Genomic DNA, 27,488 nt, shown 5'->3' on the forward strand with positions numbered 1-27,488 from the left:
GTAAAAGGATAACTGAGACAAATGAATGGCAATTTTTTATTCTTGGCATTCTGGTGTTTCAGCTCTGTTCCTCTTGGTTACAGTGAATATAATGGAAACATAATAGAGGCAGTGAAGTAAAACAGGGGTGACAATCACTGCTATTATGGCCTCCAGCATTCACTGATAGGACAAAAGGAGCTTCATTATATTTTACATAACACCCATCCCAGGTATCACCTGTTTTTTTTTATTTCTATTTATAAAGTAATTTAATTTCAGATTCAAAACTATAAAAGAAGCTGGCATAGCCACACTGACAAGACAACAATATAATCTTAGTATGTGTGTGGATGAACACATACGTACATGTATGTACGTATAACCCCACCGCTAAAGGTTCAGATGCCTGAAAAAAATCATTTTTAACTTTGTGCTAGAGTCAATTTTAGAAGTAAGTAAGTAATAAAGAAGTTTCAAAGAAGTGGTACGACTAAAGCGGGGACATAAAAGAGCAGCTACATTGCAAGAGTGGTTTTTTTTCCTCTGTTGGAGAAAAAAGTCGCATGAATTTTGAACTGTAACCACACCTCTGGTGTGTTTTGTACATTTGTGTACGTTCGCACACTCCAGTGGGAATCCCTGTGAATTCTGGGCATGGGGAGGCATGTTCAGCACACACTGACTCATCATACATCAGGATTAGTACACTCAGACACACGGTGACTCATCAAAATACATGCTGAGCTTGTTCGGACTGAAAGTGGGAACAGTGAAGCAGCAGCGGGGGATTTTCACTGTCCACCTGTTTACCTGCTTCCCCTTTGTTTTTCTGCACCTATCAGTAACAAAACATTCAGTCACATTAGTCACAGAGCCGTAAAAAAGGCTTCCTGGAGCCACATCCTGAACAGTGAACGCATTCAGGTTTGAAACGATTGTTTCGATCAACGTGCAGAGACTCGTTGTGACATTAGATTATTTTATTGATAAAATGTGCTTTAAATCTTCTTCGTTTACAGATGAAGGTGTGACACAGAACACTTAACAGGAGAAGCGCAACTACCAAGGTTCTGGTGTAGACAATTTTTGTCCAGTTTTCCTCCCCCTAATTTTTTAAATAAATATATAGAAATATATTCACCAACACTTCTACACGTTCTTTCCCTTCATGCAGCGAGTTGTGAGCCTCCAGTGTGTCGTCCTCGAAGGTTCAAAGACCTTTACCTGTAACCAGGACTATTTAACATATCTCTCTCTAAAATATCAGGTAATCTGAGAATCTCATCTTGTACCTTCACTGCCAGAGGCAGCAAAGCAGCCCCACAACATGATGCTACCTCCACCGTGCTTTAAGTAGATATGCTGGAGCTTCCTTTCTGAACATTATTTGAGAACCTATAGACTGATTCGACGACATTCAAAAGTTCACCACTTTGATTTCATGTGTCCTTCGATCATGAATCTCTGACAATAGTTACATTCTGTGTATTTCTCGCAGTATTTCACACACTTCTCTCAATGAATCTCCCCGTGAGTTCCACGTCTAGGAAGCAGCTGAACTCTTTAATAGCCGTTGACAGATTTCAGAATCATTGCTGATTGTCTTGTAAAATACTACTGAAAAACACTGTAGTATCTAGTACATTTATCCACCGGGGATAAGTGACTTGTTTACGACATTGGTATAAAGACCACGAGTTTCTGTATCTCAGTGTTCGTATCACCCTTGTTTATGTGGTTTCAGCAGAATTGGGAGCTGTGGCCACGAAGTTTGATCAAACCTGATATCCCGCATTATCCCAGTGTGATTCGTTCCTCAAGACTTCATGGAATGTTTGACTTGTGGTGAGTGCACAGTGGGGTTCAGTCCATTCCAGGTGACAGGGGAAGAAAGTATGCGACAGTCAGGCGTTTTTCGAGCCTTAAAAGCCCGGAGGTGTGTTTGGACTCATTATCGCGCTGCAACCGTTAATCCCCAGATGCAAAGTGAGGGTGGAGCGCGATGCTGAAGAATGAAGTACAAGGGTGGAGCCGATTGGGTTCGGCCTGCACACTCTTCTCTGTTTCTATCACCAATCTGTGTGACTGATTCATCAGTCAAAAATCTTTTTGTTCAAGAAGTTTGTCTCTTTCGTTCAAGAAGACTCTAGATTACAAGTAATCCCGTCTTCTGCATGGAATCAAGTTGCTGTAAAATCATTAGACGAGTTCGTCAATGAAAAGTAAGGCCTTGCATATCTAAGAACAGGAAGTTATAAATGTGTCGGCCAGAGTTAGAGGGAAACCTGGAGCGGGGCCATATTTCTAACAAGTCAACATCGATTTTTATATGTAGAAGTAAATCAACCAAAGATCCACTGGATGAATCGATCAAATCCAAATAAAAGTCATGTGAATTATGCTTCAATGGAAAATCAACAAAACGTGTGTGTGTGTGTGTGTGTTGCCAACTTTTTCGATGCTGATCAAACTTGCTGAGTCTGTGAGTTACATGGGGGGTTGTTGCACTGTCAGCAGACAGGGCTTCCCTTTTCTAGAGCAGCGTGTTTATTTAATCCCTTCGATGTCGCCCAATGGACATTTTACTTCATTGTTGCAGGGGACAATAAAGGGGGCGAAAAACAAAATCTCAGGAGAAGCTTTTGTTGGACTCAAACGACCTGTTGCAAAAGTAGATAAATGATAATTGGTTGTTGGTGTACCAGTATGGCTGAATGTTTTCAATAAGCACATAAATAAAGATAATTATACAGAAATATCCTTACCAGCCACAAAAATACAAGTTTTTCAGTATTGAAATATAAAACAAACAAAAAAAATCTGAGTTGTGCATGTTTTGTTTTCAGTGAATCTTTTTTTTCTTTTTACTTTCTGGAGAATTGTCCACTCTGACTCACCCCACAGGCCAAACGTATCATTCGGTGTGTTCAATTGGCAGAGACGCCTTCAGTTTATTTATCACTTCAGTTATGCGGTTGATTCAAACAAAATACCGGAGGGCCGGATGTTGACATTGCCAGTGATTTCCCTTCCAGTTTCCTGACATCAAGTGACCAGTCAGACGGATCACGTGTGCTCATGAATCACTGGAGAGTTGTGTGTACTCACCTGATCAGGTGAACACACGCGTATCAAGATCATCTCTAACAGCAGGGGGCGCCAAAGAGCTGTCAATCAGACAACCTCAAGCTTAATCGTTTGCTTCACGTGTCAACGGTAAAAAGAAAATTATTTTGTCAAGATGGTTTTGAGGAAAAGACAAGAAGACGTACTATAGCACGCATGACTCGGCCACATTGGGACTAAATGTTTATTGATGTGATGGCCTCTCGTTTGACATCCAACCAGCTCTGAGCCTTTCATACATGGACTGTTCTTCCTCTGAAAGTGTTTAAGGTCTCGGAGACACCAAGCATTTTGTTTTAGGACCTGGATCCTTCACCAGCAGATGGCGCCGGATGACCATCTTTACTGAGACACACCGCCCTGTGGAGTCAACTCGCTGTTTGTTTTGGACCCGAGCAGCTGTGTTCTGATCAGACCCTCCTTTTCCCTGACCTTCTAAATCCACTTTATCCAGGAGAGTGTCAAATGGAATTGGTGTCTCTCCCAGCTATATATATATATATATTTTTTTTTTTACAATGGACAGATCAATGTAGAGTTATCAATGATCTCTCATGTCTTTAGACTGTGGGGGAAAATTCAGAATGGAGAACCACACACACAGGCACATTGAGAAATTGCAAACCAACCACAGAAGATTAAAAAAAAAAACATGTCTGGAGAAGACTATGAACCAAGTCATGGCTGTGAATGTGTGTGATTAGTGTGAAACTGGAAAAAGTGGCATATTAAACAGGAAATTGCACTGATATCCGGCTTATTTCATATTTTAAGACTCAATCTACTGCCAGCAAACAACAGATTTAACAGACTATTGACCCTTTGTGTGAAACAGAAAGATTTAAAACAATCATGTGCCATGGAACAGTTTTAACTAATGTACACATTAGAAAAACAAAACAAACTGTCAATGTTATTAGTAAGTTTCTCCACAGCTGCATAAAAGAGGCAGATATGTTACACCGAGGGTCACTGAGCAAGACCCCTGACCCCCGACTGCTCCTGAACACAGCTTTGTATTCTCAAATGAATCACAGACAGACAGACAGACAGACAGACAGACAATAGACGAACCAGGTCCATAATACTGCGCTACTTAAAGGCTTGTGACTGAGGCACAAATCAATAGAGTCATTTTCAGCAGTCTGGAGGATTATTCACCTCACTGCCCACTGATGCAATGCAAACTAAACACACACACACACACACACACACACATACACACGCACGCACGCACGCACGCACAGACACACACACACACACACACTTCATGTTCTCAGGCCTGCAGCCTCCTGTCTGTATGAATCTATGCTCTTAGAGATCGAGTAGGAACGTTCACTGTTTTCAGCTCCTTCAATCTCCACGGTCCCATCTTGTCGTATCCAAACTCAAATGTTAGTCTTGTGCATTAACACTGCTATGAATGATGTTCATTCAGTCCAAAAGCATGAAAAAAAAAATATATCAGAATCACAACCCAGAAGACACAGTCCAACTAGTCTCTCAGCAGTTCAACATCTAAAGGTCATTGAAACTAAAAATAAGTCTCTACTTACAGTGAAAAAGTCTATTTGAGCCCCACGAATGTGAAAATCTTCTTCACAAAGGTTAATTTCATACTATTCAATGATTTACAGATTTGTTTTCATTGTTTGTCCAACACGAAAAGACTCATTTGTGGCACTACAAGGGTTGATTGAACTTAAAAGTATATAGAAAGTGCTTCTTCAACCTTCTCCAAGGTTTTCTGTTTAAAGAATTCAAATATATGTGCAAACAAGAGAGGCATATTGTTTGAGGGAAACTGGTGGGTAATCAAATCTTGAATGTTTCGATTTCTTTTGTAATTGGAAAGTCAATCTGCAGGTAAAATAAAGAGGCCAAACTTGAATTTGAGCAAATTCTCACCATGTATGACACCACTTGCATTTTTTCCCTTAAAAAAAAAAAAAAAGAAACGTGTGTATTGCTGCTTTTAAAATCTTGTAATACTATATTTTTGGAAATGTTTTTCTCTTTAGGTGGAAATTAAGCATGACTACAAGAAGCTGCTCAAAATAAAAGGCCTGATAGCTGCTGACTCGTTACTGGTATCAATTAAAACAGGGGTCATAAGATTTGAAGACCAAAATGAAACCAACCAAACTACATGATCTGACGGTTGGTGCTTAATTAGATTTCAGTGTTGGCCTCTCCTCCACCCGTCCCTCCTCTAATCTCTGGTCTATTCCCCAGGCGGCCCTTGGGAGCCAGCGGCCCGACCCTCCAGCTCGTTCTCACGCTCATCCGCCTTGATTGACTTCCAGGAGGCGACGCCGGCTGGCCGGAGCCCGCTGGCCGAGCTATAGAGCGCCTGGCCCGCAAAGAGGAGGTCCTGGCCCGCCGGGGGCTGGATGGATGGATGGATGGATGGATGGACGGATGGATGGGTGAATATCCCCCGATCTCTTATCAGCAAGAGCAGCTTCCAGTGGGGACCGTAGTGGGTGTGAATAGTCATTCAAACACACACAAGATCACAATCACTGTCGACACGCCTCCTCTCTCTCTCTCTCTCTCACACACACACACACACACACACACACACACACACACACACACACACACACACACACACACACACACACACACACACACACACACACACACACACACACACACACACACACACACACACACACACACACACACACACGGTTTGATCTGTCACGTGGACGCACAGACCCTGGAAGACTTTCCCCTTGAAGATGCGCCAGTTTGACGTTCTCCTGCAAAAAAAAACAAGCCTGAGGACGATCTTCAGTTGGTGCGGAAGGTCGTCGTCACCTGCTCTGAATGATCATATCCGGTGGACTGACTCCAAGGTTTCCTCTCTCGGTCGACACTTTGCGAATTGCTTTAGAAGGTCAAACACGTTTTTAGTTTAGGAGCCGCATGCAGCCCAATTTGATCTCAGGAATTCTATAATGAATCAAAACTGGATTACAAATTGAATTCTTACGCAAGCCTCTTCCCCTTAAAATAGGTGTGAGTTCAACATTATCCCATAACAATAATTCAGGTGCAGAATACAGTGAAATGAAAAAAAAAAGTGAACAAAAAATATATATTCAGATTTGAACCCGAATTCTCTATTTTATCGCATTGAGGAGTGCAACAGACAAATTGTTCATTATTCTGCTCTCAAGTCTGCTAAAGATCTGTTCCTCTTCTGTCTAATGTTGGCAAAACACATTGTTCCTCAAGAGACACCATTTCACTAAATCTGCATAACTTCTTCTTCGATGCCACTTCGCCGAGCGATCAAGTAGCCAGCTGCATCACTGATCGCTCACCTGGGGTCAGATTTGTTAATCTGACTAAAACAGAGTAAATCCCCACTGAAGGAACCGGGAACAGGAGCTACTTTCAGTTAAGAACTAAAGTCGATGTTTTGGTTGAATTTGTTACACTTTGCAAGTTCGTCCCTCTGACAGGGGAAGTTTGGGGAAGACTGAATGTTTGACACTCCTGGCTGATACTATATTGAATAGGACTATTTTTTTCTTAACAAAGGCTGAGAATTCACCCATAAAAATGATGGGATTCCTGTAAGTATTCTGTTGTGGAAATTCACTTTCGTTGAATGAAGAATAAGCCGAGAGCTGCTTGATGGTTCAGAAATCCAGGATTTTGACATGGTCACACATATATTGATATGAGTGGAAGAAAATGGTGGCAGTGTTTTTGAACTTTGTCGTTATTAGACATGACGTGTAGTTGGAAATAATAGAATTTTCCTCAAAAGACAATTTGCAACTTACTTTTTTTTTTTTTCCCAAAGAAAGGAGGATTCAGACCTCAGGGATTTCCACATGTTCTTATGAGCCTCAATATTAATCCCCCACAATCTTAAAAACAAACAATGATTTGAAGAACATCATAAGGATTGCAACAGATGACCGTCATCACTCATGTTCTTGTGTGGCCACTGCCTTTGAATAACCGCCTTGCTATTTGTGTATCCTGAGTGTTTTCGCTCTTGATTTCTTTCCTTGATAACTTCATTAGATTAATAATCTCATGGAACTTCACGGCAAACTAAATAGATAAAAAAATTAGGAAGGATTTTGTTTTTCCAAAGAAGAGATAGACTTATTGTCTCAATCCTTGTTCTAATCCAAGATTGATGCTTTTGATGTTGGCACTGGTTCGAATTATACAGAAGATCGTTTCCGTTTTTCATTCAGTGAAATAAATATTGAATATTTGGAGATAAATAATAATAAAATTTTTATAGGCTAGTTGTTTTGAAATGTTATTATCAAACTTGATCTTTGTTAATGTTGTGTGTGTGTGTGTGTGTGTGTGTGTGTGTGTGTGTGTGTGTGTGTGTGTGTGTGTGTGTGTGTGTGTGTGTGTGTGTGATGGGGATACACACTCAGGGCACCGTCTCTCTCCCTCGTGCGGTCGTCACACCTGCGCGCGCCTCTCCCTCTCTCTCTTTCTCTCTTTCCGTCACTTCAAAGAGGGCTCGAGACAAGAGTTGTTGTTATTCCCGCCTGCCACGCGCCGAGCACCGTCATTGTCACAATGCCGCGAGGATTCCTGGTGAAGAGGAACCGGAGAGGCTACCGGCCACGGAGCAATAACAAACCCGACACATGTGACGCTGACCGGAGCGGCAGCGACAGCCCTGAAGCGGACACGCTGCTGGGAGAACTCCGGTTTCACCCGACGGGTGGAGAGTTCCCGGTGTCCCGCGAGGACTCCTCCGGGGTCAGGGAGGCGTGGAGCCTGCACGTGGAGTCCGCGCTGGAAGCAGAGGCTGACCGGCGCGCGCAGCTACCGGAGAGCGAGGTGGATGTTTTGGGTCCTGACGACGACTTTTCTTGCTTCTTCCCACCACCTCCTCTTCCTCCTCCTCCACCTTCGCACGACCTGACCTTAACGGACACATGCAGCCCCGTTAAACCGGTCGGCGCGAGGCTAGTGGAGCAGCACGAGGCAGGAGAAAAGGCTCCACTGTTCACCGGCAGGTGCCTCACGTCGTCCCCGGCGCCAGAGTTACCGGACCTGCCGCTAATGGTGAGCTCCACACCGACGTCAGTGTCCGCCTCCATCGAGCGGCTCCTCGCGACCGGTGGCCGACACCACCACCACCATCCCCACGCGCAGCCCTACGAGCCGCGCGTTGCTCACCTGCACCTGTTTCCGCCGCTCACGCTCATGAACCAGGAGCAGCATCACGCGGCCAGAAAGCGAGCCTTCCTCGAGGCGGACCCCCGCCTCACCGGCAGCAGACACGGCAAGCAGCCGGCGGGGAACACGTCAAAGAAAGTCAAAGTGAACCGCAAACTCAACTTCGAAGACGAGGTCACCACCTCCCCGGTTCTGGGTCTGCGCATCAAGAAGGAGAGCCCGGAGATGAGGAGGCAGCGCGAGAAGTCGTCCGGTCCCGCCGGGAACCAGCCGCTGGGGGAGTTCATCTGCCAGCTGTGCAAGGAGGAGTACCCCGACCCCTTCTCCCTTGCGCAGCACAAGTGCTCCCGCATCGTGCGCGTGGAGTACCGGTGCCCCGAGTGCGACAAAGTCTTCAGCTGTCCCGCCAACCTGGCGTCTCACCGCCGCTGGCACAAGCCCCGTCCGGTGAACCACCAGGCGGGAGAGCCTCCCACCAAGAGCCAGCCCCTGAAGGAGGCGCGGGGGTCCGGGCAGCACGAGCGGCCGCCGGTGGAGATGGAGGGGAAGGAGAACGAGTTGCTGCGCGTGAACACAAACCAGCACCACGAGCCACTGGACAGCTCCAGGATCAGGCGCGAGCCGTCCCTGCTGATGCTCCGCTCCCGGGACAGCCCCGACAGCCTCGCGCCTCCCCTGTACGACTCCTCCCCGCATTACCGGAGCCCGGTGGACGGCTGTCTGGAGCTGCAGCCGCAGGTGAGAGCCGCGGACAGCCCGCCGTCCAGCCTCCTGCTGCACGGCGGGAACCCCGACGAGCCGCCGCGCCAGCCTCTGCCCCCGGTGCAGTCCTTACCGGAGGAGGAGCTGTACGAGTGCCGCTACTGCGGGAAGAAGTTCCGCCGACAGGCTTACCTGAAGAAACACCTGGCCGCACACGAGATGACAGCGCGCGCGTCGCCGCCGCCCCCATACGTTCAGGCGCGCGAGCCCGGCGGCGGACAGAGTCAGCAGGTGTTTCTGTGTCACCTGTGCGGCGCGCGCTTTCCGTCGGTTGAAATCAGGGACAAGCACCGGCTGTGGCACGCGATGCGGGACGAGCTACTGGCGGAGACGCTGGGAGCGGGAGGAGGAGGAGGAGGAGGAGGACGCAGACCGGACGTTTTCCACGCGCACAGAGAGGAGAGCAGCGCGGGGGACCGCGAGCAGCAGCAAATCTTCACGTGCAAGCACTGTCCCTCCACGTTCTTCAGCTCCCCGGGGCTCACGAGGCACATCAACAAGTCGCACCCCACCGAGAACCGGCAGGTGATGCTGCTGCAGATGACCGTGCGGCCATGAAGCTGCAAACACCGTGAAAAACACCTTCATCGAGAACAGGGGTGTCAAACGCACCTTATTCCAGGGGCCACGTGATCTGGACTGTGTCCAAACACTAAGTCACGGCATCAAAAATAAAAACAATCCAAATGTTTAAGTGAAAATAAGAACAGGAACATTTAATTCAATGTTTCAGTGTCTCCCACATGTTCCTCTTCAAATTTGGTGGCAAATATAATTGCAACTCAACTTTAATCCTTTTTCTTGCTTCTCAAATCTGCTAAATTCTGAAAACTTCCCCGTCAGTCATTCTTCAGGTTAATGTTTCCAAAAGCATATTTCTGCAGACTTTACAAATTCACCCTCAAGCAATAAGGGAGCTGCTCCACCCACTGAAACTGAAGCAAACCGGAATCAGGAGAGACTTATTTTTTAAACTGTTGAGTTTTCTTTGTAATTTTTACACTTCAGGTCATCCGTGGACTGGATTGGATCCCCTGGAAGATCGGTTTTAGCCCGCGGGCCACATGTTTGACACCCCTGAAAAAAAATGTAATAAAAAAAACAAAAAAAAAAACTCTCTATCAGCTCCAGTTCTTTTTATGTACTTCTTTCCCGGTTTCTTCGCGTCAGTGTGCCTTTCATTTAAAGGTCCGAATCCACACGTTAAAACTTATTGACCCTGAAACTCTGTACTTGTACCAGTGGAACTGTCCATGGTGCTGAACCAGACCAGTCATTGTGTCTGCAAACTGAAGTGAGCTCTGCCGGTATGTAGACTGTGGTACTTTTGGGGAATGAATAGCATTTTCAATTATAACCACTGAGAGTATTTTTGCCAGTAATACCCAAAAGTACTTGGAAGAAATTTCTGACTGCCTCTTCAGTAAAAACAACTCAGCTTGAGGTGAAAAGTGTGAAAAGCGGGGGGGGGGGGGGGTAACTTTCATGTGACTGACTGTCCCGGAACAATTCTCTGACTGTGATTATGAAATGTAATCCGATTACAGTGTAGTTTAGCAGGTGCTCGTAACCCGCGACTTGTAATCACGTTTAAAAAGTGACTTTTACTTAATCTGAAGGCAGGAAGTCAGTCCTAGTAAAATAATTTAAAATGTCAAGTCTACCTTAATTCAAGCAACTTTTACTTTCAAGTTTGTTCAACTTTAAAAAAAAAGAAAAAAAAAAAAAAGTGTGTTGGTTTAGTTTGTGTAAAGTCGGTGCAATCTTGAAATAAACAATTTAATCAAATTTAACTGTCACCTAAAGTTGACAGCTTTTTTTTTTCCTCCTTCTAAATTCACAAAAATCAAACACGACTTCACATTTTAAGGTTAACAAACTCCTCAAAGTTGAAGCGACTTTGTTTCTGTGTGACGGATGTGCAGTGCAGCACAAACACTAAAAGAAAACAATCCAGGCCATTTTATGCCTTCTTAAAAAAAATAAAATATATATATATATATATATAGGCTATATATATGTGCCAGTTCATGCATCATCTCTAAAGTATTTTCATACAGAAAAAACAAAACATTGACCTGTAAGCTCTCCCATGTGAAAGTCTTTTTGTCTTTATGATTGTACATTACTGTTGGGATATTTGCTTAACGCCTTTATCACGCTGAAAATGTAACCGTGGTTCTATGAAGCCTGTACAGTACTATTTTGATATGGCTGGATGTGAAACTGAATCCAAACGTCAATAAAGGTTAACGCAGTCCGTTGGCATGTTGGCAGCCATCTTTTATTGTCAAAACTCCCATCCTCTCCACGTCTCGTCTTCACACACACACACACACACACACACACACTACAGGCTGGACAGCAGTGTTGGCGTGTGGCGCGCCAGCCGTCACATGGTGAAAACATGCAGTTAGTATTGAGCTGGTGTCATGCAGTGTGTGTATATTCAGTAGTTACACGTGTCGGATCTTGTCCCAAAAATCCACAGCGAAGCCGCGGATGCTTCCGCCGTACACATGAGAACCAGACTTTTCCTTCTCGTCGGGCATCCCGCCCCCCGCTGGATGTTGCTGCGTGTCGTGGGGTTTGTGGGACGCATCCGTTCGCACACAGTCACTGATGTGTAGTTATTATACAGCATGTAGAGAGCAGGGGCCCCCTGGGGTGCAGCGGTAAAGGGGGGGGGGGGGGGGGGTCCTCAGTAATAACACTCACAAACATAACAGCAGCTGTTTAAAAGTGAGCAGCTCACACAAACTCTCTGACCTCATTTTTACAATTTGCAAAAAAAAAAAAAAAAAAAAAAAAGTTCCAACCCTGAATAAAAAACAGGTTAAAATAAAAAACAAACAAAAAAAAAAGGTTGTACAATCCCTTCGCTCACAGCAGAGGGTCTGTGGCCGAGACAAAATGAAGACAGAAGTGAGGCGGTGAAGCGACACGATGCAAAAACTTGGGAACACAGTCGACTGGCGGGGAATTGATGGAGCGGCGGCACCGGGTCGCTCCGACCCGACACGCCTCAGACACTGAGCTCTATAATGAACTGCTGGTTTCACTTTTCTGCAGGAGGGTTAAATGTTTCCAGCCGGAGCTGCGATTGAGACAAACTACAAGATTTATCAACCAAGACGGTCAAGTTTCGCTTTTTAAGTCCCAGTTGGAGAAAATTTGACCTTAAAGTTAGAGAATTTTCAGTTATTTTCAGTTTCATATCAAAATTTTGTCCCATTTTCTATTTTTATTTCTAATATTTTGGCTTTACTTTTTAAAAAACTGTGGCTTTTAAGCCGAGATCTTTTTGCGTAGTTGAGTTTATGTGGTTTTTAGTTTAGTCTCTCAAGGTTTTTTTCCTCCTTAATGTTTTGTACATATCGCTGACATTTCACAATAAACTGTCCTTATTAACATTTTGTCTCACCTTTTATTAAAGTCAACATTTGAACATTTGAGAATCATTTCTGTAATTTCACTCCACAAATGTGTTCGTTACTTTTGAGATTTAAGCTTCACTTTTGACTTTTCTGCTTTCTTAGTCAAAGTTTTATACCTTAACTGTAAAGTCAAAGTTTGGTCTTTATGCTTTTTTTTACTTTTACTTATTTCTCTAGACTTTTTAATTTTGACATCTTGCCTTTAAAGTTTATCTCAATTTGAGTTTTCTTAGGTCAAAATGCCACCTTTATTCCTTCAATTTGCAAAATCTCAAAGATTTAGTCTTCATTTATTTATTTATATTATAGTCTGTCATTTTTAGTTTTTTTCTCGAATTTTTAAAAAATCTGTTATTTTCTTTTTTACATTTTGTTTTGCAATTCTTTCATTCAATCCTCAGGATTACATTTAACATTTGTATTCTTCATCTCAAAACACAGACTAAAGACTATGAACATTCCTTGCATGCAGCTCTCATAGACACCAGTGACGCTGTAAAACCCCGGGCTGCACCACCTTTGTATCTGGAGTGCTGCGAGATCGAGTCTGATCACACCGAATACAAAAAGAGTTAAAGTAAGGTTAAAGTTGTGGAGGATGAAGAACAAGAGAGGAAGAGCTGGAGCAATGAAACGTTGTAGTGTCGCCCTACTTGTAGCAAATACGTGGTGTGGAGTTCACACACAGTCTGGCTTTGGCAGCTATTCTCATATATACACAACAGCCCTCCTCACACTGTACACATCCATATAGATATTCAGGTATCGACTATATATATATATACACATTTTGCTCATACATATATAGATATACAGAATATTTATAGATATGATCGCAGGAACAGAGGAAGAGGAGCCGAGGCTTCTCGCCTCGGAGTGATGACAAATACAGCATTCGTCGTTCTTGTTCAAGTCGAAACACAATTTTACAGCCCCCCCCCCCCCCCCCCTTTTTTTTTTTTTTTTTTTTGAAAGAAAAGAAAGAAAAACAAATACATCGGGCATCAGTGCTCGTCCTCGTTTTACAGCATGAAGAACCTGAAACAAGCGCTTCCTCTTTGATCACTGTCTGGTTAATGCACAACAAAGCTCTGTCCTCTCTCTCTCTCTCTTTGTAAAACTACTCATCCATCCATCTTCATTCTAACACGGTTCCTTCCAATTAGAGCCCAAAAACATGTTTTTGGCCACCGCGTCCACAAAGACGTCTTTTTTTTTTTTTTTTTACTTTCTTCAAATTTGTCACGAGGACTTAAAAAAAAAAAAAAAAAAAGCTTTTGAGTCCCGAGAACAAAAATAGACTTTAGCTTTCTGCGTGCGACACCTTCCTCCTTCTTATATCAAAACTCCCGTTTCTGCCTGTACAAACACACCCGGACCTATAGTACAAATGTACAACACACGACGACCCCCCGGCAGCAGGAGCAGAGGCGGAGCGGACTCTCTGGAAGCATGTGAGGCGGCACGCTGAAGCTTTCTGCAGTTACAACTGGCCTCTGTGCACTTTGCATGGTGGCGCACAGTGTTAGGAACTAATACTGCTTTGTATATCTCAAGCAAAGCTGTGGGTACATACAGCCCATGTGAGTGCCGTCAAAACAAAAGTTTTAAATGTAGAGGTTTGTTTTTTTTGTGTGTGTGTGTGTGGGGGGGGGGGGGGTAGAGTTTTTCGTGCTCATAAAGCCCAGCGACCAATCAGAGAGCTCCAGAGCCGGGACCCATCTCAGGATATGTTACATTTATATTCATATATAGTTCTGTTAACATTTACATTTTAAAACAAAATTCAAGACAGAATTTGGCCCGGAGGAGTGTTTTGAAGAGTGCCCACCTCTGATTGGCTGACGGGGAGCGCTCTTACGTTACGCACGTGTTTATTTTCACACTGATCCGACATTGAAGCGCGAGGGCTCAGGTCTTGTTGGCCGATCCGGAGGAGCGCCGCAGCTTCATGGACATGCGGCTCTTGCTAGTCCGAGGAGACATGGGGGACGCCGAGTCGCTCCCGGCCTCCCCAAGAGCCGGACTTTCTCCCCGAAGAATCTCGAGGCAGGAGCCTGAGGAGGGGGCGATGAAGAGGAGTGAGATGAGGAAAGAACGGCATCGGTTTCTACAGTCACTTTTACACAGACGACAATCTAGGCGAGCTCAGGCGCCCTTCTACACCCACTCCACCCGTCACACTGTTCTTACAAGCTCTACGACTAAATCTTCTCTTTCAACCCATCGCGAGCTGGACTCACATGACGGTGCCAATGTCGTCTCAGATCTCAATGGGTTACTTGCTTCTATGCAGCTTCACTAGAACAATCACTTCGCCGGGCTAAAAGGGGAAACTACGCTACCTGCATCGCGGCCGCCGTCCGTCTGACGCGCCGCGCTGGACTTCATCGCTCTTGAACCAGGGGTGTCAAACTCTTTAGGTCACAAAAAGTGTGATCGGAAGATGAGAGGTCACGGGAGTTCTGCAGCTTTTAGCTTGAATATTCTCAGACGCAAGCTCTCGGTGAGGCCGTGGCCAGATTTCACCGTCGGCGCAGACTCAAAGAGTCAGATTATGGTCCCGCCTTTTGCCGGATTCACGTTTGACACCCCGGCTCGGTACTTACTAAAGGTGCCACAGCTGAGCTCTGTGAGGCGTACCATTCGCAGCTAGCATGGAGGACCTTCTGCTTCAGACCTTTGCCCTTCACTCTCAGTACTGTCAAGCTGTCTACAGGCTTAGGAACCATCAGATACAGCCCACTGTGCTCCTCTGGACGGAGGAGGACAGCAGGGGGGGGAGGACAGCGGAGAAGACAACAGGACAGGAGAGGAAAATATTGGAAGGAGGGGGAGGAAAAAAAAAGTGAGGAGGAGAGAGAAAAAGAGGAGTAAAGGAAAGCCAAACAGTTGGAAAGAAGATAAAAAGATAAAAGTGAAAAGAAATTTTTTAAAAAGAAAGAAAGGGAAGGGAAAGAAATGAAGGGACAGAGAAAAATGAATGGAAGGGAAAGGAAATAAACACATTTAAGGAGGGAAAGCGAGAGAGAGAAACAAAAAACAAGAGGGTGAGGGAAAAAAAAAAAAAAAAAAGAGATGAAAAATGAACACAATCAAGAGAAAGGAGAAAACAGGCTCCATTCACAGACATTACCGTCCCGGAGTGAAAGAAAGGACGCAGACAGAATGAGACAAACACGTCAGTGCTTCATTTAGCTGAACCCCGCCGACCCACACAAACACAAGCAACACCCACAGTGTTAGTTTAAGATTGTTGACATGTGCAGACCTACCCGTTCTCTGTGTGTGTGTGTGTGTGTGTGTGTGTGTGCATGTGTGTGCACGTGTAGTGCTACATCATATCAAACCCAGAAGAAGAGACAAGGAGCAAACGGGGTGGTTAGTGGACGAGTTGGTCCAGGTCAGAGTCACACGGCAAGTCAACACAACGAGCGCCCACAAGGCGGAGGCGGTGAGAAGAGAGGAGGAGGAGGAGGAGGAGGAGGTTAGAGGAGGAAGAGGAGGAGATCTCACTCTGCTCAAGCATCGCAGCGCAGTTTGGTGTGACGACTTCAAATTGTCTAACACGTTTATGTGTCTCCATCAAGGGGAGTCAGCCCAACATAACATAACGTTCATATCTGCTGAACTCTCTCACCTCCAAACCCTAATGAGAGTTGACCTGTTACTTCCGTTGGAGAAATAACATTTCATCTGAAATCCCATCTGCTTCAGAGGGGTGAGGGGCTGGTGTACCTCCGCCTGAGGCAGCGGGGGGGGGGTCTGGATACACAGTGGGGGGGCTTGAACATTATTACCGACTTCACTTTAAACTGTATGTGGGTATGTTGAGGTCATCAGGGTGCAAATAAGGATGTAGGATGATGGTGTCAGATACACAGAATAATCATAATTTGGAGGAAATGATCCTTCACGCTGACCAAAATAAGACTTTCAAATGTAGTCGGTCTGTTTCTAATGGTGTTACCAAGCGTTTCATCAAAGGGGGTTTGATAATTATCAACGCTGTTGGAAAAGTGCTGATTGGGCTTGTATAGGTTTCGCAAGGCTTTGTCAAGGTGGGTCGTAACTTCAGTTATAAACGTAGACGTCATCAAATTAATCTGAAACTTTTGGTGCATTTTTACATATACAGGGAATTAAAATGAGCAAATTTCCACATAAATTGAAAGACGCATTAAGGGTAAGATACATTTCGGTAGTTTTGGTGTTGACGGGGTGTTATTTGTTATGTACGTTTTTAACCCGCAGGACATACGTGAGACAAACCTCATACATGGTCTGATTTAAACTTATTCCAAACTGAAATGGGAAACAATGTTAAAATTTTTCTGACATTCCAAGATAAAAGACTATCGGGTCTCTAAAGTTGACGAAGGCCATCACAGCTCGCCTCTGGAGGACAGAGTGAAGAGTCTTGCCGTACCCTAAAAGCAGATCATTAGCGAAAGTACAGCGTGTATAAGCTCCTAAAATAATCATTCCTTTGACGTCTATTATCCGACTCACAGACGCCAACAAGTCACACCAAACCGCAAGGAGCAACGAGCCCAAAGTGACAGTTCCTTTTCCCCCCCTGAGGACGAAGAGGTGCACTGCATGCAGGGCCGCTGAACCGGTGGGAAAAACACACGGCGAGACCAGAGGGGAGCCAAAGGTTAGGGCTGAAAGTGTCAGTCCAAACAGGGCGTGTCAATCACCAGGCTTACCTTGCTTTTGGTTTTTTTTTTTTTTTTTTTTTTTTTTAGCAATAGGCAAGTGAGACAATACGATCTAAAGGATGGGGGAACAAGAGGGGAAAGGAAGAAATAGAAAATAAAAATAAAAATTGCAAGTGAACATAAAGAAAACAGAAACAAACATTAGCAGTGAATAAATACAAAATAAAATGTTAAGGAAATTAAATGGATACGGCAAAATAAAGAGATACATTGCATAAATAGATCAATAAATTAAATTAAAATAAATTTCTCCACGTGAAAGATGAAGATATACTAAAAAACTAAGGATAACATTAAAAAAAATGGAATTAAACAGAAACAGACAGAGAAAAGAATGTTTTATCATTGTGCTGTTAAAAATGGGGGAAACTGAGTTAATACAGGGACTCTGCAGTAATATCAGCAAGCTTTATTTCACAGCACGGGATCATAATCACACACATACTAATGCGCGTCTCATAGTATCACAAGTATTGCGATCGGTGTCGGTGGGACACCCGAGAATTTGAGTAACTTCTTGATCCTGTGCCCTGAAATGGAGAAGGTGACGCTCTGAACACATTGAGTACTGACGAACCATGTGCTGACTGGGTGTCTGATATTAGGGGGGGGGGGGGGGGCACAAGTGTGTCAGGTTGTGCCAGATGTTATTCAGCCTCAAAGCAGGGTGATTATTACCGTATCATTATTATTGGGGAGACGGGGAGCAGTTGCTTGAGGAAAAACAACAGTTGTCAATTTCACACGTACCCTAGAGAAACGGACACAATCACACCCGTCACATCGCACCACTGGACCCCCCCCTCCCTTCTTCCAGACTGTCGCGTTAAAACGCTGACATGTGGCCTGCCGCGCACACTTCTGCCCCTTTACGTCTCCATTAACAAAACGTGTGGCTTACCTGCGCGATTCGATTAATGTAAATCGCCGCTGTGTGGAACAATCGGGTTAAACGGGAATCAAACGACTTATCCGCGTCACGGGCAGAAACCATCAGTATCGGCGTAACAATGTTAGCGAGACACACACACACGGGTCCCCGTGTGTGTGTGCCGGGCATCTGATGTCAGATAATTCCTCAGAGATGCACTGGAGAGAGAAGAAGGCCGAGCACGGCTCCGGATACAAAGCAGAGCTCAGTTGTAAGTTGAGGTTTGTGCATCGGACCGAGAGCCGCCAGCACCAGCGTGACGCGGCTCTGCAGTGAGATCCAACCAGGATCTCTTCCATAGGAAACCAGGAAATGAAAATAAAATGGGCCGAGAAGCATATTCATGAGTGGAACCCTGCCCACCCGGGTGGTGTTTGATGGATGTAGCTGCTCTGTGTGGCGTAACGTTCTCCGGCGACCCGTCAGGTCTTACCTGTGTCCGAGGGCAGGTGGGTGCAGGGGGCGGGGCTGTAGACTCGAGCCGCGTAATCCTCGAACGTGGTGGGCTCCTGGTGGTGCTGCACGATGGTTTCGAGGTACCGAGCTCGCTCCTCATAACTGGGATCAAAGGTCAAGGAAAGCTTCACGAGCCAGAGGGGAAGACGTGAAGATGGAAGATTTTCTTTTGTCCCATGAAGTTTTTAAAAACCAAATAAAAATGTGGATCGAAACTTTTAAATAGTAAAAGTTAAAAAAAAAAGAAAAAGAAAGACAGGTAAATTAGAGAAAGTTATTCAAACATTCTGAATATTTTCAGATCCCAAGTTTGAATTTTTATTACATTTGTACTACCCCAGTCAATTACAGAATTTTCTCAAAAAAATTTCAACATTTTAAAAACTCTTTTTACATTTCATGAGTTTCAACCCATTTGGAAACTCTTGTCAATGCTCTGACTCTGGAGCCATTAAGAAAGTAAATGTATTTTCTTCCACGTTTCACATTTTCAAGTGTAACGATCAAAGTAAATATAACGGCAAGAAGGCGCCTGCTTCAAAATGGCCGACAGATTTTTCCAAACGCCTGCATGAACTTCCTTTCACAATTAAAAGTCATGCTGGGTAGGGTTATTTTACATATAGTTTATTAGGAGACGGAGTGTGTGCTGATTTGCAGATGTCAGTGAAGACAGACCAATTACCTGAATTTGAATGTGAAACCACGGTGAATGCAGTGGCCAGAAAAAAGGAAAACAAAAGGTAAACTAGAGTCTTTTCACCGCTCACTCTTACTGTGATGAATTCAGAGCGGAGCAGAGTAAATGGGGAACCAAGACTTCTACTCTCCATCGATTAGTCATAACCTCATTCATACAATGACATTTAGCCTCTCTTCCTCTGTCCTGCTCATACATCCAACCATAATGACCGCCATGTGCAGCTGTAACAGTCTCTCACACACACACACACACACACACACACACACACACACACACACACACACACACACACACACACACACACACACACACACACACACACACACACACACACACACACACACACACACACACACACACACACACACACACACACACACACACACACACACACACACACACACACACACACACACACACACACACACACACACACACACAAATGAGTGTCATCTCGCAATAGTACTACCATTCGCTCAGCGAGTTCCAATAATGAGAGATTTTCAATGAGAGCGCGGCGTTTGTGTGTCAGGTTGTGTCGTGAACAGGCACAATGTGCGCATGTGAGTCTCAGCGCGACTGTGTGAGTGCGTGACGGGATTGAGCCAATGAATCTTCAGAATGAAATCTGTGTGCGTGTGTGTGTGTGTGTGTGTGTGTGTGTGTGTGTGTGTGTGTGTGTGTGTGTGTGTGTGTGCGTGTTGTGAATGGTTCGGCCATCTGTAACAGCGCCCTTGGGTTTTCTATTGGGTTAGAGAGCTGGCCTATGGGCCTCAGAAGGAGAAAGATTCAGGTCTAATGGTAACTGATTCAGTTAGACACAATGATAATAACAACAATATGGCTCCTTTAAAGTGCGCTGGAAGAAGGAGAGGAGAACCACGGGGACTGGACATGAGGAGATGAGTGAAAAGAAAAAAACATAATGCCTTTTGTATTTTGCGACATTTATAGAAAAGTACCTACTGACCATTGGTCAATTTCAAGCTCATGCGCTTTCCTAAAGGCCTGGGAGTTTGGGGGGGGTTGCTGCTTGTATCCCTATGGCCTTCTTCTAAACTAAACTTTGGTCATCACTTACAATATATTACCATAATATAGTACGCCGCTCTGTGTGAGACATGAATATAAACTGTTATGCGTCATTAGACACCCCCACTCTCAGATCTCAATGCTCCACCATCATAAAAGAGACGTTTCAATTCCTCCACTCAGGCTGCGTTACCTGGTCACTACAGCAAGAAAAAAAATCCAGTGAAATAAAATTCTAATCATTAACCTCATCAACAAAACATACAGAAATTTAAATGCATAACAAAGCTTGGGCTGTTTTAATATTGATTCCATGTGTTGTTTTTTTGACTTCAAAGACAAATTTTCAGTTTTGTAATTCTGGCCAGAATGTGAAAAATAGCTTCTTCTTTTTTTTTCTTCTTTTCTTTAACCTTAAAAGGATCAAAAGTAAATTAAGAAAACATGTCTGACTTTTCAAACTTCAACAAAAATATCTCTGTTTACTCCAGCTTTGAAGGCGGGGAGGTTAAGAGGTGCAAATCTACAGTGGTGCTGAGAAAGGAAGAGCGACTGTTAGGAGACGATGGGAAACTGTGAAGGTGTGGAGGAAGAGGGGTGAGAACCCGGCGGAGGCGAGGACAGTGGGGGTGGGGGGGGGGGGGGGGGGGGGGGGGGGGGGGGCGGGGGTGTTTAAGAACAGACAAGGCCGCGCGAGCGGCCGCCGCCCTCACTCCGAGCCTCGACGTGATCTCGCCGTTTGCCTTTTCCTGCCTCCCCGCTCCCCTCGGCGTCGCACTTCCACATTTGGCGAGCGAGGGAAGAAGAGGTGGATGTGTGGATGTAACGCAATTAGGAAGTATTAAATTAACTATTCCGGCAAACAACACCTAATCATCCCCATATCATGTTTTAATAACATGCGGCTGCATGACACAACAGGGAGGGAGAAGCAGAGAGAGAGAGAGAGAGAAAAAGAAGTTTATTTATTTTTTTTTTTTTAAGAAGCAAACAAAAGGCAGCTTTTTCATAATTTCTACGAAGGGTTAAAAGGTTTAACGACACCTGCGGGAAAGAAAGAAGCCTGAAGAGGTGGGGAAACAGAAAGAGTGAGAACGGGGAGAAAAAAAAAAGAACTGCAGAGAGAAAACCACCGGCGCCACCGCTGAGATAAATGACAGGAACATCACTTTTCCTCGCTCTTTCTCCGTCTGACTCCTTTCTGCCTCCCACCATCTTTGTTCCTCACAGTGTGGGCCTTCGCCGGCCGACTTATGTCACAGTGTCACAAACACCAGCGGGGGGTGGGGGTGGGGGGGGGGGGGGGGTTGGGGGGGACTGTAGATGTACAGAAGTCTTGCATCAAAGCGGTCAACAAGTGAAACTCAATTCTATCAGGAAAATGTACAAAAGTGCTGGTTGGTTCTCGCGCCTTACAGCATGAATACGTCCACATCCCGTCCTACGCGTCTGCATGTCCTCCCTGTGCATGTATCGGCGCTTTCTCAAACAATCTGAAAACACCGGTTTGATAAGTTAATCTGCGACTTTCCAAACGGTTTGGATCAGGAACGCAATGAGAGAAAGACGCATGTCCTCGAATCAGAAACTATCGCGATGGGAACGGCAGTAGAGGCGGTCCTCTGAAGAGCGGTCGACTCCTGCGCACGACTTTTTTTCTCAACACGAAACCTGACAGCAAAGATGAAGTCCCCCGTTTCATCTGTGCACACTATCAGCCCTGATCTTTCCAGCTACAGATCATGTTTTTCTTTGTTCATTTCCGCATTTGTCTTGTGCAGGTCAGTCCCATTTCATCCCGACACATTTCACTTTAGCGTTTCTTTAGCGCAGAGACAAAACGCGGTCCATCCCGCTTTTTAAAAATTAAATAAGATCTGTGTTTTAGTGTACAAGTCTGCGATTTATCTATTTTTTTTTCTTCTTTTATCTGCCTTCCTGTGGTCCACTGAACAATTTCCCGGATATAACTCTGCAGTGTGAAATACTGGCTCCGCATGAAACATGTGGCACGAACACAGTTATTATTATTGGCATTTGAAAAAAAAAAAAAGAAAAAGAAAAAAAAATGCAACTTATTGAAGGGTCAAAGAAAATCGACTTGCAGAGCGTTCGTGCATCTCTGGCTCCATCCGTCCCTCCTTCTCTCTCTCTCCAAATGGCAGTCAGTGCTACGAGATCTACTGTAATTGAATTTCAGATGGCTCCTCTTATTAAGTCATTAGCAGAAAAATATCTCTCCTTCAAAAGAGAAAGAGAGGCAAAATTATGAGGGGAGAAAGATGGGGAAGAGGCTGGTGTGGGAGCGAGAGAGCTAGGAGGACGGGAGAGAGAGATGGAGGAGCGAAGGGGGACGGATAAAGAGGCTCTTTTGTGTCGAGTCAGAAACTCATTTTCTTGCCCGCGGCCGCGCGAGAGTGAAGTGTTCGTGTCTTCCTCGGCTCTCTCTCCCTCTCTCCATTTCAGGCCTTTTCTCTCGCTCCCTCCCCTGCGGCGCGACTCATTGTGGCCGTGTTCGACTCCTGTGATCACTTGAGACCGAGGGGAGGCTGAAGGAGGAGGCGAGGAGCGGAGGGGAGGAGAAAAGGAGCTTGTTAGCACATTAGGAGCTGGGACCACTGCTGGGACATTTGTGTGTGTGTGTGTGTGCGCGCGCACAAAGTGATGTCTATGTTGAGTGTGTGTGTGTGTGTGTGTGTGTGTGTGTGTGTGTGTGTGTGTGTGTGTGTGTGTGTGTGTGTGTGTGTGTGTGTGTGTGTGTGTGTGTGAATCATCTCCACGGAAGGCTTCGAGCTCTGCATGTGAATATATGAAGCCCATTGCAGGTAATAATGCATCATAAAGGAACGTGCCACAACCCGAGCAGGGACTAATAATACGAAATGAGCGACGCAGAAACGATCGCCAAAGTTTCCAGGAACTTACTTGTTGCTTTTATGGTGCGGGGAACTGCTGTGAAGCTGCCGTCGCTCTGATCTGATCAACTGTTTACTTTAATGGCACCAAAAGCTTTTGTCCAAGTGGTTACCATTTCCCTAAACTCCTGTTTACTGGTGGAGATCCTCATTAATCCAGAAGTAACTCAGCCCTCCAGACGACTACATGAAAGTCGTCCGACTGTGAGAAATCTGGGCCGTTTCGCCATTACTTCATAAATGGGTTTAAATGTTAGAATTGCCGTACTTGCAGCTGAAGAAAGAAGGTTTTAACTAATGACTCACAGATTGAAGTGACCAGTGTCGGCCGCCAGTTGATGTAACTCATGAAGAACTTTTTGAATGAATCCAATTTTATCACAAACTAAATTAGGTAAATTCTGACTTCTTTCCCATAAGAAACTATCATAATATGCGCAGATATTTCTCCTATATTGGGATTCTCCTATATGACAACTTATATACTATAACTCTTTCATTTTATTTAAAAAAAAATAAAAATCTAGCATGAAGCTGGACTAGACAACGTTTGGTTTTCATGAGTAACTAACCCCGCGGAGCAGCAAGGAGCTGAACCTTTTTACAGGCTTTTCTTTAAAGTGGCCTGGGTCACACCGGCATCATTTCACCGGGTCAGACGTACCAACAAATCTAACCAAAAACCAATCGAACGAGGGAACACATCATCCATTTTTTTACGTTATTTTTGTCATCTGAAGGGCAGAAAATTATGTTAAATACTGGCCGAGGCGTCCATTTCCCCAACGCTTTTTCTAAAAGATACCTCTCCTCTTCACACACACACACACACACACACACACACACACACACACACACACACACACACACACACACACACACACACACACACACACACACACACACACACACACACACACACACACACACACACACACACACACACACACACACACACACACACACACACACACACACACACACGCACGCACGCACACTATCTGTCCTCTCCACCCCGGGCATTGGAACAGACAACAGAGAAGAGGACATCAGAGGGATAATACAATTGGAAAAGCTTTACAGCGTGTAATGATAAACCTGTGCGTACGTGTGTGTGTGTGTCCATCCATGCCCAAAGGAACAAGCTAATGGGTTTATATCTTTCTGTGATAGCAATGATATGGAGGCTTTGTGATTTCATTACCAGTGTGTGTGTGTGTGTGTGTGTACGTACGCACGCCAAAGATGAGGACAAAGATAGGTTAGGCTGATGCACTACTTATTGCCAGCGGACGGCGCGCATGAAAAACACACACTAACAATCGTGTTTACCTCTATTCATCTGCTCTTTAACCCTGAGCAGCGGGAAAACAGATGTGATACATTAATTGGCCCCTTGTCACTCCGATGGGTCACCCTATGACATGAAACTGTGTGCACACACACACACACACACACACACACACACACACACACACACACACACACACACACACACACACACACACACACACACACACACACACACACACACACACACACACACACACACACACACACACACACACACACACACACACACACACACACACACACACACCACACACACACACACACACCACACACACACACTCTTTCTCTCTGCCACCATTGGGGAGCCCTAAAGCTGCCAATGCAACTGCAAGCTTTATTTAACGAACACACACAAATGCACTCAGCGAGGCTGTGTGTGTGTGTGTGTGTGTGTGTGTGTGTGTGTGTGTGTGTGTGTGTGTGTGTGTGTGTGTGAGATTGTCACCAAAGCCAGAATAATAATAATAATTCTCTTATTGAGGACATGGAGCCTGATCTTATCTGCAGGCGGTTAGATAATATTCCCCCTCCACACACTATATACTCGTATGTATATAATTAGAACAAACAGAATCATTTGTACAAGGGAAATCAAACCTGCTTGAAAATCACAATGAGTTACAATTATTTCCTTCCTGCTTTCAACTGTAAAGTAAATTTATTGTGCACATTGAATTAAGTAAACTCTGAACAGTTTGCATGTCCAACCACTATTCCACTGACTGTCTACCGAGAACTAATGTGTCCCAGTTATGGATTATAATTCAGGGACTAAAGTACTATACTATACTATATCTTTTTGGAACTTTTTTCTTTGGTCAGTCTGCCTTGCACACGCTAATTGTGCTTTGGTTGGGGGTGGTCGTACGTTAATATCACCACTGCACTTGCATTTATAAACAACACAAGGGCTTATAGTACAAAGTTTACATTGATTTTTAAGCAGATCTACTTTTTATTGTCACTGTCGGATTTGGTATGATTTAGTCTGAATAAAACAGTCTGTATTAGAGGAGGACCGTCAGTAGAGACCATATCTACCAGGTATGAAATTTCTGTAGGGAGGCAACGACAATTCTGCTTCTACTACATAAAAAATACATTATAAAAGAAAAAAAAAAAAAACTTTTAATAAAAATAGTGATATATCCAGCAAGACATAAATACTCTCCCACAATCACCACGCCACTATCCTCGGTTCTCTCTCTTTAAGGCCAAACTCAAGAGGGCGATTAGAGCTGGTGGTACACAATCTGCCGCGCTGCTCTGCGCTTGGTCATCCACGAGATCCCGCCCTGAATCTTAAACACCTCGTCACATAAAAATACTTAGGTTCCCACAGCCCAGCCACACGGTGCATACACACACACTGCAGATTAGGTTGTTTACCAGTCGGAGGGGGGTCTGCTCCAACTAGGTGTGATCAAGCCACTGATGGCTTCGGCTCATGTGTCTGCACAGCTCTCGGTGACAAGCACATATGTGCACACAAACAGACACGCGCACACACTTTATTACTCAGGCTCAACAAGAATCATATATTTTGGAAATCACGCACACATAAAATTGGACAGAGCATGGACGATAAAGACATACACCACAATAAGTGTGAATTTACCCTTTTTTCTCTTTCATGCTTATATGACAATAATTATATGATAATAAGGACATTTGTATTTTATATATACTTTAAGTAGTGGCTGAAGCCCTGGAACTGTAGCTTAAGTAGGTTATTGAAAATGGAGAGGCGAGTAGAGGGATTTGAACCATTTGTGGGGTTCAATGACCAGTCACTTCCGTCACACTTGGACTAGAAATACAGGCGAAGGTGAGGTACACACACACACACACACACACACACACACACACACACACACACACACAAAAAAGTCACCTTTAGTTAAAAAACTAAAATCTTCTAATTGGCTTTAATGTTGTCATGTGTCAAAGATTACCAAGCTAAAGCGCGTTACACACGGTGATCTCCTGAAAGCATCACAACACACACATCCCCAACATCATCAAGGGTGGAAGAGATTAGTTGTGACCCCTCCCCCTCACCGCTGCTCCCCCCACCCATTTCCTCCATCTACCCGGCGGGAAACAATTAAGGACAAATCTCCCCCACCTTTTCTGCACACTTTCACACACACATTTATTATTCATTTCCGTACCCTCATACAGAGACCCTCAGTCTAATCCTAATTGCGGCTGTGAGTGTTAAATACCAATTAATGTGTGGTGCTCATTTGTTTTCACTTTAGTTGAATAGCAGCTTTGAGAATGCCGGTTTTAGCATAATAAATAATAAAATGTAGTCTTTTTTTAAATGCATCTGTGATGTAAGGATGTGGTGTGACTCATTCAGGATTGCAGTTGTTGATTTACATCTGCACCGCTGAAATTATTTCTAATATGGTACAAATGTCAAAGCCACTTCCACGCACCTGCATCAAAAGCAAATCGTTGTTAATTTGCTCTGTTGCATCAGATGGAACGAAAAACATTTGCATCGGCTCATCTTTCTTTCATATCAGGGAGAAGGTTTCCTCTGTGTCTGATGGGTGCAGCGCAGCTCGGCGGAGGTTAAGGATAACATGACCCCATTTTCAGCATCGGCAAAAGGAAAATGTCTTCAATTTGTCAGGTTTTGCCCTCACCTTACCACCGCAGGGAGAAACACGCACTCCTTGTCACACACGGCAGATTGTAGCCTTACTGGGACAATGGGCTCTATTGTGAGAGCTGGCAGAGAGACGCCATGCAGGCCGCGAGGCGTTTGGCTGCCCTCGGTGAGTGTATGTGTGTGGATATGGGGGAGATAATAGCGCTACATGCCCAGAGCTGCCATCATTTCACTGGGAACGGAGTGTGAAAGCGAGGGGA

At 44.7% G+C, this 27,488-nt stretch overlaps 2 protein-coding genes across 2 annotated transcripts in view; one reads left to right on the forward strand and one right to left on the reverse strand.

The window, feature by feature from the left end:
• Window positions 1-7,674: 7,674 nt before the first annotated feature.
• insm2 (insulinoma-associated 2) lies at window positions 7,675-9,609 on the forward strand (the record flags this gene model as incomplete). The annotated part of the gene is made up of 1 exon (XM_080479591.1): window positions 7,675-9,609. Exon 1 carries the CDS (start codon window positions 7,681-7,683, stop codon window positions 9,607-9,609), a length of 1,929 nt encoding a protein of 642 aa, XP_080335717.1. The 5' UTR covers window positions 7,675-7,680.
• Window positions 9,610-13,458: 3,849 nt separating this feature from the next.
• Window positions 13,459-27,488, reverse strand: part of ralgapa1 (Ral GTPase activating protein catalytic subunit alpha 1) — a 61,016-nt gene continuing 46,986 nt past the window's right edge. The window contains exons 44-45 of the mRNA XM_080479576.1: window positions 18,577-18,701; window positions 13,459-14,545 (exon numbers count right to left, since the gene is read on the reverse strand). Coding sequence (XP_080335702.1) covers window positions 14,400-14,545; window positions 18,577-18,701 — 271 coding nt within the window. The 3' untranslated portion in view covers window positions 13,459-14,399. The remainder of the gene's footprint in view (window positions 14,546-18,576; window positions 18,702-27,488) is intronic.

Source organism: Lipophrys pholis, assembly GCF_963383615.2.
Source record: "Lipophrys pholis genome assembly, chromosome: 14".
NCBI lineage: Eukaryota > Metazoa > Chordata > Actinopteri > Blenniiformes > Blenniidae > Lipophrys > Lipophrys pholis.